This window comes from Arachis ipaensis, chromosome B10 (assembly GCF_059453495.1).
Source record: "Arachis ipaensis isolate K30076 ecotype BB chromosome B10, ASM5945349v1, whole genome shotgun sequence".
NCBI classification, from domain to species: Eukaryota; Viridiplantae; Streptophyta; class Magnoliopsida; order Fabales; family Fabaceae; genus Arachis; species Arachis ipaensis.
Window position 1 is genome coordinate 146567009 of NC_142435.1, and position 13554 is coordinate 146580562.

At 30.9% G+C, this 13554-nt stretch overlaps 2 protein-coding genes across 2 annotated transcripts; one reads left to right on the plus strand and one right to left on the minus strand.

Moving 5' to 3' along the window:
• Window positions 1-1099: 1099 nt before the first annotated feature.
• On the plus strand, window positions 1100-6706 carry LOC107623143 (4-coumarate--CoA ligase-like 9). Its single transcript, XM_088485824.1, has 6 exons — window positions 1100-2308; window positions 2783-2972; window positions 4575-4717; window positions 5521-5588; window positions 5919-6021; window positions 6395-6706. Exons 1-6 carry the CDS (start codon window positions 1283-1285, stop codon window positions 6518-6520), a joined length of 1656 nt encoding a protein of 551 aa, XP_088341950.1. The 5' UTR covers window positions 1100-1282; the 3' UTR covers window positions 6521-6706.
• LOC107623144 (Ribosomal protein L13 family protein) lies at window positions 6669-10121 on the minus strand. Its single transcript, XM_016325302.3, has 5 exons — window positions 9781-10121; window positions 9586-9657; window positions 8118-8284; window positions 7797-7908; window positions 6669-7301 (listed from the first exon to the last, which is right to left on the minus strand). The coding sequence occupies exons 1-5, from the start codon at window positions 9808-9810 to the stop codon at window positions 7086-7088; spliced, it is 597 nt and encodes a 198-aa protein (XP_016180788.1). The 5' UTR covers window positions 9811-10121; the 3' UTR covers window positions 6669-7085.
• Between the last annotated feature and the right edge of the window lie 3433 nt (window positions 10122-13554).

A 13554-nucleotide genomic window follows, 5' to 3' on the forward strand; every position in this document is an offset into this window, starting at 1 on the left:
ATTTGTTACAAAATTTTTGTTACATAAATATTTGTGTAGTAGAATATTCTAGAACAAATAAATAAGTCAACAAAATATAAATTTGATGAATAAATATATGAAAATTAACTTTAATTAATATTAGTTTATTTTTATTGTAAATTAATTTTTTTTATTTTTTAAATTGAAAATTTAAAATTTAAAATTTAAAATTTAAAATTTAAAATTTAAAATAAAAATAAATTCAAAAAAATTGTAACTTAAAAAATTACCTTCTTAATTGAACTCAAATTTGATATAGTAGTAAATATGGTGTGATTGCATCAAAAAATAGTTGTCATATATTAAAGAAACACATGTCTTTTTAAGTCTAGATGAGTTAGAATTCGAATTACACATAAAAGTTTTTACAAAAATCGTCCTAGGAATTTGTGGGTTTGGAATTTGCACGTAAATCGTGTTAGGGGATAGAGGGTTAGGAAGAAGCACGTAAATCATGCCAGGGTAGAGTGTTTTAGATTAAAATGCATAAATCATCCTAGGCTATGACGATTTACGTGTTATTCGTAATACACAGTGGGTTGGGACGATTTATGCCTTATTCACCTATGCAATTCATGCATAAATCGTCCCAATGTATAATGATTTATATATTCATTAAAACACACAATCCTAGGATGATTTATATATTATATGGTTTAGGAGATTCACGTTCAAGAAAACCATTTAGGGAATCAGGTAATATAGAAGTCTAAATATTTTATTTAAATAAAAAACCCTAATCATCCGAATTTTATATAATATAGAGCACTCTACTATATAGAATGAGATTGTATAAAAAAAATTAAATTCTTTTTATAGTTATTTTTTATTATTTTATTAATATTTAAAATATAGATCCCAATATTTTTAATCTCTATTTCATCACATAAAAAAAATCTATAAACTTACATTTTTAGAGTATAATTCACCATATAAACATTGTTGGTTTGATCATTCATCTTCAACATAATTAAACATCTTGTATATCCTTTCAACTTCAATAGTACCATACCATCACAATTCACATGCATACAATAGATCTTCTTCTCTAATTCTTATTATCTCCTCTATAATTCATTAGCATTTTTCGCCGCTACAACCGACACATTCTAAATGGACGATCATCGCATGGTGACAATCATCTCACTAGTCACTATTTGATTGGATGCACGTAACCATCTGCCACTTATTCAAGAGATTCTAGACCTAACCAAAAATGATGTATTAACTCGGCTCCAAATCCAAGCACTCACGCACACACATGGAACAAAAAACAGCTACCTCCAACAGCGTCTTAATTGACCCAAGCAACGGTTTCAACCGCGCTACCAGAACATTCCACAGCCTAAAACCCCCTCTCCGCCTCCCTCCTCCACATGCCACCGTCTCCGCACCATCATACGTTCTCTCTCTCCGTCGCAACTCACCTTGGTCCGACTCCGTCACCGCTCTCATCGACTCTGCCACCGGCCGCCACCTCTCCTACGCCGATTTCATCCGCCGTTCAGAAACCCTAGCTGCCAACCTTACATCCCTCTTCAAACTCTCCAAAAACGACACCGCTTTGGTCCTCTCTCCAAACCTCCTCCACGTTCCTATCCTCCACTTCGCGCTCCTCTCCCTCGGCGTCGTTGTTTCGCCGGCAAATCCGCTTGCCACGCGCTCCGATCTCACGCGCATCATCCGCCTTAGCAAACCTACCATCGCATTCGCCACGTCATCAGCGGCTAAGAACCTTCCCAATGAGTTCCGTCACGGGACCGTCCTCATCGACTCGCCCGAGTTCGATTCGCTCATGACAGCGAGTCGACCCGGCGCCAAACTCGAACAAGTGGAGGTGAGTCAGTCTGACGTGGCAGCTATTCTTTACTCTTCAGGAACCACAGGGAAGGTGAAGGGAGTGATGCTGACTCATCGGAACCTGATTGCAATGGCAGGGGTATACAATGTCGTTCGGGCGCAGAGGGAGAAGCCCGCCGTGTTCCTATATACGGTGCCGTTTTTCCACGTGTTCGGGTTTACGCTCTCGCTGAGGGCGGTGGTGCTATTGGAAACGGTGGTGTTAATGGAGAGATTCGGGTTGAGGAGGATGATGGAGGCGATAGAGAGGTTTCGAGTTACGCACATGGCGGCGGTGCCGTCAGTAATGGTAGCGATGATGAAAGACGACTTGACGGCGGCTTATGATTTAAGGTCGTTGGAATGCGTCGCTTGCGGCGGGGCTCCTCTCGGAAAGGATACCGCCGCGGCGTTCAAAACAAAGTTTCCCAAAGTGTTAATCTTGCAGGTTAGGGAGTTATTAAAGTGTTTCTTACTCTTTTTTTTTTTTTTTTTATATTTAACCTGTTACAAATTTTGTTTTTTCTTCCCTTTTTTTTGTGTGTACATACTACATATATAGTCATGACTCATGAAACTATAAACCATAAACAGTGATATTGCACTAAAAATTTTAGAAATACCAAAATATTTCATGTTTGTCTTATTAGCTACTATAAAAGTTTTTATAAAAAATTAAAATCAATTAAAAGGTAGCCTGATTTGTACTTTTCCCTCAAGATCCTCATTGGTATCTCTGTCTCTCTCTCCTCCCACTAGCCAGAATCTTTAAATCCATTTTAAATTTGAAGTTATATTGTAAATCTTCTTTGTCGTGGCAACTGGCAAGATTAACTTAAAAATGAAAAATGAATAGGAAAACAGTAACACATACTCCTTACTTAGAATAGTTCATCTTATATCGAAGAAGGAAATATTGCAGGGATACGGTCTAACGGAGTCAACAGCAGGGGTTGCCCGAACAACGAATCCGGAGGAGGCAAGCCGATCAAGGACAACAGGTAAGCTGGTGTCAGGTGTTGAGGCTAAAATTGTAAATCCAGACACAGGGGAGCCCATGTTTCCTGGTGATCAAGGGGAACTTTGGCTCAGAGGACCTTCAATTATGAAAGGTATTCAATTAATAATACTTCTTCCTAACAACTATTATAGGATAAAAATTTTAAAGTGATACTTATTAGCTAAATATTTTATTAATATTTAGTGTAGCTATTCTGTACCAAAAAAAAAAGTGTTCCCCTACGGGAAACATGTGCGAATCTAGTATAGGAGAATAATGGAAAGAAGACTGAAAGCATGCTTGAATTGTGTGTGTTTAAAACGTATGCCACAAGTATAGTATGCATTTTGTCTCGTACTAAAATATTATATTTATTTAACTAATTATTTATCTATTATTTATTACATATATAATAGTTTAGTTAAAATGTGAACAAAGAAGTTTATAAATGGTGAAATTACTACAATATGGACAAAATGGTGTGTTATATTATTTCTTGATATTTAACAATTGAGCTCAATTTGGTTAAATTATTACAATTAGATTCTCTTATAAGTTACTTTTTCTTTTCTTTTCTGTTGAGAAGTATTTTAGTTGTTCTAAATTGAGAATTTATTTAAATAAAATTATAAAAATAAGTTGGAGACACAAAGTTGTAATGATCCTTTTATTTCAAATTTTTAATATCTTAAGTTAGTCAGCACATTAAGTTATAGATCACACCTGAGTATACATATTTAAAATAATATATATAGAATAATATTATATATCTAAATTTTTTTGTTAATTAAGTCCAACTAAATTAGTTTAATATAATAAAATTAGTTATGACTAGTATTATTTTAAGTCTTAGTGCTTGTTTGAACTTCATTAAGTTGATAAAAAAAAAATTTTCAATGAAAAAATATTTTTTTTAGCGTGTTTGGTAAATTTCTAATAGTAAAAGTAAAAGTACTAGAAAAAAAAAATCTTTTTTGAGAAGTTACAATTTACATCTTTTTTTAAAAGATCTTTTTTCTTTAAAAAAAGATGTTTTTTCACGTAATAAATAAACAAAAAAATACTTTTATATGGTTATATCCAAACATAATTGATAAATAAAAAAATCTTTTTGCATGCGTTATTCAAACATTAAATTACTTTTATTTTTCTATAAGATCTTTTGAAAAAAGATAATATTAAAAAAGATTTTTTTTTAAAAACTCATCCAAACAAACTCTTATTGTTTAACTTGATTGAACTTAATTTACAAAAAGATTTCAATATGTAATATTACTCATACATATATTAAGAAAGTATGAGCCCATCTCTTTATGCGATTTTGGAATTATCTGTTGTTTTTAAAAATTTAGTTGATTTAGTTATGAGAATGAATTTTTCTTTTCTTGACTTCATCATTTTTTTTAATAACACCATGAGTCTTATTTCTTTTTTTTTATAATACCATGAGTCTTATTTCTTTAGATACATATTTAATCAATATTGTAACATTTTTTTAAAAAAATGATAATTATATATAACAATCAAACTCATTAAATTGAGTTATTATTATTCTCCCTGCAATGCTTTCAAGATGTAAGGTCGTCGTTGAAATCTAAAATATCTTATAATCATCAAACTGATTCATGAAATTATATATTTTTGAATTTGAGTTTTAGTATTAGATTTAGAGAAATGACAGTCCAAAACATTTTTCTTATTTTATTGGGAGCAGGTTATGTTGGTGACCCAGAAGCAACTTTAGCAAGCTTGGTGAATGGGTGGTTAAGGACTGGGGACCTCTGCTATTTCGATGAAGAGGGTTTCCTCTATGTCGTTGACAGGTTGAAAGAGTTGATCAAATATAAAGGCTACCAGGTAAACTATTTCCCTTTCTTGCTTCCAAAAGTTTTTCCCTTAAATAATATGACTTTGCCACTACTGTTAAATTAATATGACTAGTGCATAGTAGTGAAACATTACCGATCATAATGTTCGTCCTGTATATAAATTATAGTGTTTATTTTCTAACTACTATTGTAAGATGAATAAATTATGATATATATGTGTGTTTTTAATTATTCTAATTTATCTCTTGTCTTAAGAATTGAGTGGTTATTACTTATTTCTAAATGTGATAGGGTGTATTACAAGTATTGCATCTTTTTAGAAATATAATTTTTAAATAATTTATATGTGTGAGATATTTTTCACATCTTAAACTAATTTTTGGGGTTAATTGAGCACATTTACTTTCAAAATGGTATAATAGCCTATTTAATTCAATGTTATTCGGTTATTGCACTATTCACACACAAAAGTATTTGAAAATTGCAAAGAAATACAAAATTGAGGTCTTATCAAAATCATCATCCACTTTTATTATCAAGATGATATTAACTAATTTTTAAATAATACCAATACACCGTTAATCTAATTTTGATAATAATGGAACAAAATTTTATTACATATGTTCATTTATTTAAAAATAATTTATCTATTCATTCAATTCTAAGCATTACCAATATTTATTTATTACTTTTGTTAGTATGTGTTTTTTAGTTTCGATCAGATCATTATTTTAAAACGAAGTGAATATTTTAATAATAAATCTTAGTTACAAATCTGAAGGACCTTTACACTGTCATGATTAATTTGTGATACTTGATTGTACATTGCAGGTGGCCCCTGCAGAATTAGAACAAGTGCTCCATTCGCACCCTGAGATAAGCGATGCGGCAGTTATTCCGTAAGATTACTACGATGAAATCTAAACTCTTAAAACAACACTTATTTTTAAAGTTCATTTAATGGAATAATGGTTTATTCCAATAAAAAATTTTCCATTAAATAATTCAAAAGTATAACAATAATTTTTAATCGATTATTACTTACTGTAATTCAAGATAAATCTGTTTTCATTTTTTCGTATATGAACACAAAGCATTTAGAAAAAAGGACTGGAATTGTAAGGGGCATTAGGATTAGTAGTTCAGATTTACCATAATAATAATAATAATAATAATAATAATAATAATAATAATAATAATAATATTTATACATCGTTCTTCATTCACAGATATCCTGATGAAGAAGCTGGTCAAGTCCCCATGGCCTTTGTGGTAAGAAAGCCCCAAAGTTCCCTTGGTGAAGCAGAAATAATTGAATTTGTTGCTAAACAGGTACTTTATCCATTTTTCCATATTCAATTAACCGATCATAAAAGATAGGTATTAATGATATTATAATATAGAATGACTAATATAATCAAATTTAATTCGTATTTATAATCAAATTTCTAATTATTACTATCAAATTAGATTTATATTTATAATTAAAATAAAAATTAAAATATAAAATACCATGGTGGTTAATTTATAATGTTTATTTCTTAGGAATTTTTTTATTATATTAAAATGAATTTATGTGATATATTTTATAGTATTAAACTATTGATCATATACTCGGCCCCACTTAATAGAATAAGATTTAGCTAGTCTTAATATTGAAATGGAAATTGTAAATCTTATTCCTGGGTGCTTTGCCTTGTTGCAGGTTGCACCATACAAGAAAATAAGACGTGTAACATTTGTTGACTCCATACCAAAGAATGCAGTGGGGAAAATTCTAAGGAAAGATTTAAATAAAATTGCCCTTGAAAGACATATCTCTAGGCTATAAATATACTTCAGTTCGTTTTATTTTATTTCTTTGGGTGGGGTTGTAATTCTAGGATTTTTAGTTTTTTACTACTTAAATGTCATATTTTGCAAGAATAATAGTATAATTATTAAGCTCAATAAATGGTTAATCATTTAGCCATTAACAATGAAAAGCAAAAGAATAATCAACTTCTCATACTTGCCCGGAAATGGCTCTTCATATCAGACTCGGATAAGAAGTAAGAACATAGCTAATTCCCTAAACTGAGCAGAGTGTTCTGATATATGCTTGAGAAAATTACACTCATCTCTATATGTAACAGACTAAATTGGTGGGGACTGAGCATATGAGAAAAGTAATACAATTTCCCACAAAGCAATACCCATGTAGGAGAAATGATGATGTTTATTATTCATACTCACGATTTGGAAGCAACTCTAATTTCATAAGTCAAAAAATTCACACTAAAAAGTTGCAAGAAATCATAACTAGTGAATCAAAGAAGGCATAGAGTTGAGATTCAGAATACCATAGAACAGAATACCATAGAACAGAATCATCTCCATAGAGTTGACTAACGTCCTCATGCACTCTCCTCTGGAGCTTCTCTCTTTTTGCCTTTCTTGGTTCCATCAGTATTCTGTTGTTGCTGTTCAGCCTTCTGTGCTCGAACCATTGCACGCCTTTCTCGTGGCCGCATTTCTCGTACGCTTCTAGGAGGCATTACATAAGGTTCAAGTGGTCGATCACCAAACGGATGCTCACTGCTGGGGAAGATCCTCAGCTTTCGATCCCTATCCTACACCAATTAATCATAATGTAAAAAAACGAGGTCTAATTGTGTATATACACATACATCAGAACCAAAGTGTAACAAAATGTAAAGAAAAATTAATTAACAATCAGAGCTATCTAAGAAAATGATTTTTTACAAGCCATTCATCTCTGAACATGTATGAGAATTACCTGATGATTTTTCTATAATTCATTTCAATTCAAATCAATTCTATTCCAAAATCTTTTTGTTCAAAACACACCAAAAACAGATGGAATAGAAGGCTGTGCTAGAACTGGAAACTAAAACAGATGGATTTTTGAGTTCAGGAATAGACCAGAGAGTAGAGTAATCAATGAATTCCAGGGGAAGAGTGAAATACAAGAGATTTTAGGCGAACTTATTAATATTAAGCAAAAGACAAAGTAAACATGTACAAACTCTGGCTCCGTACAAGTGTAATTAAATTCCATATTCACGATTTAAATTTTCAAAATTAAGGGTCAATGTTGCACTTACATCACGCAATTTGTTTCTAGGCAACATGCGCAAAACAGCTTTGCGAATGACTTCTGTAGGATCTTTGGCCATCTGATCCTTGAAAGTCCTTTCCTTGAGGTGGCCCACATACCTATACACCATTATGTCTGTATTAAGTTACATCACAAGATTGTGAATAATGCAAGAATATTATGGGGCATAAGAAACTCCATAGCTAAAAAGCAAACATAATTGGGGACAACGGTTGTTGGACCATAGAAGATAAGCATATAGATAAAAATAAAATCATTTGATATTTCACCAATATTTAAACTAAAGTGCTTAAGGCACAACACTTGCCCTGTATGCCAGTAATAGACCTTGTCTGTAAGTTTTCTCCCAGTGACACAAACATCCTTTGCATTAAGCACAATGCACATATCTCCATCATCACGATTAGGTGTATAAGTTGGCTTATCCTTTCCCTGAACTACAGTAGCAATTTGAGATGCTAACCTCCCAAGAATCTACTCAAGGAACAAATTCATTAGTTAAATTATCTCATGAATTAAGATAAGTAAATTATTCAATAGCTGATCACTGATCAGTGGACAGAATCCAAATGTAGAAAGCTTGGACATGCCAACTTACTGGTATGTCTACATCTCCAAAAAATATTGGATACCAATATTTAGTGGGCATGCAGTCAACACAAATATTATATACTTGAACAAGACTCCAAGAGTTGAAAGACTCAGCTTGACAGTTGACACAATATTTTAAAATGATTATTTTACCACCTCAAATATTGAAATGTTCAACACCATTTACAATTTCAGATAAAAAACAATTTGGAGAGTGAACTCTGCCAATGAAATAGATTATGAAAACAGACAAAAAGTAAGTTTAGTTAATCTTTATATGTACAAGGCTAGTTCTACAAAATATGTACCAGTATATATGTTTTTTCAAACTATGTCAGAATAACAAGTATTTGCACATGCCTAGTTCAGTGGTTCTACTAGTTATAGTATACGTTTTTACAAGAGGGGTTAAAGAACAAGTACCAGCACATGACAAACATCAAGAATATTTCATATTTTTCTTTTATCTCTTTTTGTACAGGGGAGTGGTGAATATTGATTGTTTAACACCTATGAATTATGATGAGTATCACTATCAGCCTCTCATAATTTGAAATGGTAGTTAAAGGTACAAAGATGTGAGACCTCGAGAAAACCTTCACTGCAACTTTAGCCATTTCTTTTTAACTAATTCACCTAATAAACTACTTTGAAATTCTCAACTTTTAATATGTCATGATCTTATGAGGAAATCAATTACAATAATTTAGAAAAATTATATTTATCTTTCTAAATTCCCTAAGCTAGCTTAACTATATATATAGGGTTTACGATTAATATATACAAAAATACAAAGATATTTAGATTCAATCTTATTTGTCATTTGGGATTTTCATGAGATCGAATTGACTTATTCTGTTGGATAACTTTTAATAAGGTATAAATCCAAGTCAAGATATGGAAATGCAACCCAAAAACTGAATGTTTGCAAAACATTTCATTGATCAAATGCTGAAATGCGGTTAGATCAAATAACAACCAGCAAGCATCGCAAAGCAAAACAATCATATTCATCTTGGAACGACACAACACAACCCTACCCTTTAAGCAAAAAACAAAGCGAAAAAATGTTCTGGCTAATGATTAGAATCCAAAATCAACAACACATTGTATAATGCGATCATAGTCGCAGTTTGTATGAGGATTTCAACAGAATCAGCAAATATGAGAAACTGAGCACTCACCTGTCCCTTGGCATCGAAAACCCGCCACCGGAGACCATCAAGATTAATGCGCCTTAATCCAGCCGCTGCTCTCTGATAATATTTAAACAAATAAATTCAATACTGAATTCAAAATAGGGTGGAATTTTCACAAACACTTGGCATGCATTTCGTGCCAACAATTATTTAAACAACCAAAGGAGATTTCAGAATTACCTTCATGTTGAAAGCGTTAACCATCTTCATTTTGACCTCTGTTTCTTGTTTCGACTTTCCTCACAAAAATTTCACGGGTTCAGTTAACTTGAGAACAGAATAACACTACCTGATAGGAAAATGGTGAGTTGAGTGAGTAGCCGCAGTTTGGGAGAATGAGTGAGGATTTCAAAGTGGAACGAAAGCAAAGAAGTGGAGAGAGGCGAGACGGCGTCACGGTGACGGTGAGAAGGGACGCCGAGGGAGGGCGGGCAGAGACTGAGAGAGTGAGAGGGTGAGAGGCTTAGGGTTTCAAACAAGGGGTTCTGAAAATGGAACCGCATATCCAACCCCTCTAAACTGCTTCGAACCGGTTTAAACCGGGTTCAGTATAAAAAAATTACAAAAAATAATATATAAAAGAAAACTAATATTGTTGTTTTCATATCAATCATAATCATGTTGGGATTTTTAATTTAAGGTGAAAATTCGAGTGCGATCGATCTCACGTGAAGTTGATAGCGGAAATTCGTTAGTTAAAAATTTAGTCAAATTATCTAACAACTCTTAATTATTAATTTCACATGAAGTCGACTACACCTAAGTTTCCACCTTTATTTAAATTAAATAATTATATAATTTACTGATATACACAAACTGCGAAATAATTACTTAAATAAATAATGTATTATATGTCGGATACTGGAGTTCAACGTGAATATGGGCGTATCTCAAATAGTAAGATTTAGGACATTACACGTAGAGAATCTGACGTATCCAAAGTGTACCGAGATATATTGTAGGCTGAGAAATGAGTACTGAACATCCGAGATGCGTTCAAAAGCTGATTTGGATCATAACATCCGAGATACAGTCAAAACAGGAAGTAAAGTCACAGCACCCGAATACGTGCAGATATAATTTTAGGTAAATTTTAAATTAGACCAAAATTTAAAAATAATTTTAAATTGATATTTTTTGAATAAAATTAATTAAATTGATAAATAAAGATTAAATAAATACTATTCAAACAGTAATAAATTATATTAATTTTAAAAATATTAAAAATTAGTAGACAGTTAAAATTTGAATATGTTCAGTGTTAATCCAATTCTGCTCCAAATTCATTGACACCTATAATTAAAAAAAAATTAATAACTACTTCTAATTATAATCATCCATTGTTCCTAGCGTGTACACTTTTAATTTACAATTATTAAAAAAAAAATTGATATATGTTATTGCTATTATTAATAAAAATTAATTTTACCTTAATTTTAGGTGTCAAAAGTTTGGAATAGAATTGGATTTAACACTAATCGATTCAAATTTTAACTATTTACTAATTTTAATATTTTTAAAATTAGTATAATTTATTACGATTTAAACAGTATTTATTTAATTTTTATTTATCAATTTAATTAATTTTTATTCAAAAATATCAATTTAAAATTATTTTTGAATTTGGTCTAATTTAAAATTTATCTAAAATTGTATTTACACATATCTCAGATGATCTGTCTCTAATTCCTGTTTTATCCATATTTCGGAATCAGCTTTTAAATACATCTTGAATATTCAGTATCTCGTTTTTTGGCTTACAACGTATTTTGAGTGCATTCTAGATATATCATATTCTCCACGCATAATAGCCAAGTACTTGGAATATGCCTATATTCACGTTGGGTTCTCAATACTTGAGATGTGGTATGTTGTTTATTTAAGTAATTATACTGTAATTTATTTATATCGGTAAATTATATGATTATTTAATTTAAATAAAAAAATTTAATCATATTACATGTATACAAAAAAATAATACATGTTAAAATATAAAATATAAATTAAAAATAATTAAATAATACATTTTTAATCATACACAAATATATAGCAATTAATTTTTTTGTGCATATAATATTTTTATTTTACTAATATCATTTCACACATAATTATTTTGCATTGTATATTTGAATAAATTTGTAAAAAAAAAAGTGACATTATCAAATAGAAGTAACAGCGTTCATTCTCATAAATATAAATTATATTTTTTTCAATTTTTAAATGAATTGCTCGACCATAAGCGGAGAGTAAAGTACAAGAGCTCAACGAAACAAAACAAATTGAGCCAAGTAACAAAAATAACGAGTCCCAACCTTACAAAAAACACTTCAAACTCACACGCTAACACACACAAAAACCAAACAAAAAAACTTCCTACTCAATAAAAACAAAAGCCCAAAGTCTACAATACAAAAAAATAAAAAATACAACTAACACACCATATCAAAGACATCAAAACGACTATTACTCCAAATATGATCTACATGCACTCTTCCTTATATTAAGAATTTAGTTCCTAATTTTGTGCTACTCTTTGCTTTTTTCTAATTTTTTTTTATTGCATTGTCAATTGTATTGATATTTCTTTTTCATTTTCATAAATTTTTTATCACAATTTTTTATCACTATATTATAAATGGAGTTGAGAATGTAGTTTAATTTTGATGCACAAGTAGGGTGGAAACAGGCCAGGTCAGGCCAGGCTTTGCTCTTAACAGGCCTGGCCTGTCATACAGTTGATTGGTCTAAGCCTGGCCTGCAGCCTGTTATAGGCTCTTTATAAAGTACTAGGTCTGGCCTGTTATTCAGCCTGGTCTGGCCTGAAGCCTGTTAAAAGGCCTGCTAATTTTTTTTTACAAAAATAAAAATATTATTTAAAAAAATTATTTTGTAATAAAAATAGTTATATGTAATATGTCATATATTTAATATTTGTAAAAAATTTTAAACTTTTAAGATATTTAAAATATACAAAAATATTTATAATAAAATATAATAAATTTAAAATATCTCATAATTTTATTAATAATAAATAATTATTTATATATTTAATTATATTTTAACAGGCCCAGGCAGGCCTAACAGGCCTATAAGGCTAATTAGTGAGCCTGGGCCTGGCCTATTAATGTATTAAGGCTTTTAAAAGAGCCTGAACCTGTACCTATTTTATAACAGGCCAGACCAGGCCAGGCCAAACACAGGCCAGACTGCAGGCCCCTGACAGGCCGCCTGGCCTTTTTCCACCCCTATGCACAAGTAATAAAAATTTATATTATCAACACATAAAAATCAAATATTACTTTAATAAACTTAGATTTTTAGTGTAAAGAATTTTACACGTTTATCATTTTAAATTCATTTGTTTAGATGATTCTTTGAAATAATAGAATTGAAAATTAGTTAATTTTATAAATGTAGCAATCGTATTGATTGTGTATGAAAATTATTCTATTTTTAATTTATCTAATTATTAGTGTTCTTGTAGAGGTTGGCCGGTGTATAGCTCGTCTGTCGATGAATGTCTTTAAACTTCTCGTCGGGATGAGTTATACGTTGGCAAAGAGAGAACAAATAAGGAGGTGGGTACCTGCAACAGACACTCCGACGGTCAAGTCAGTAAGTGTTTAAGAGGTATAAGAATAATTCTATGAATATAGAATGTAAGACATGAAATAGAAGTCATCATGTGTTGTATATTATAATAATTCTATGAATATAGAATGTATCTAGAATATATCTAGAATGTCCAGTGTATATAGAAATCGGTGCCTTTTATAGGCATAGAGTTGATGAATGGAGTTGATGGTATGACCGTTAATTATTAAATCAGAATAATGGTCATTAAGTCAGTAACGAAGGTGTCGATTACAGAATGAATGATAATTAAGATCGAGTTATAATTTATAATGCACAATAAAGATCGAGTTATAAACTGACGGATCAATTAGTTTTTTA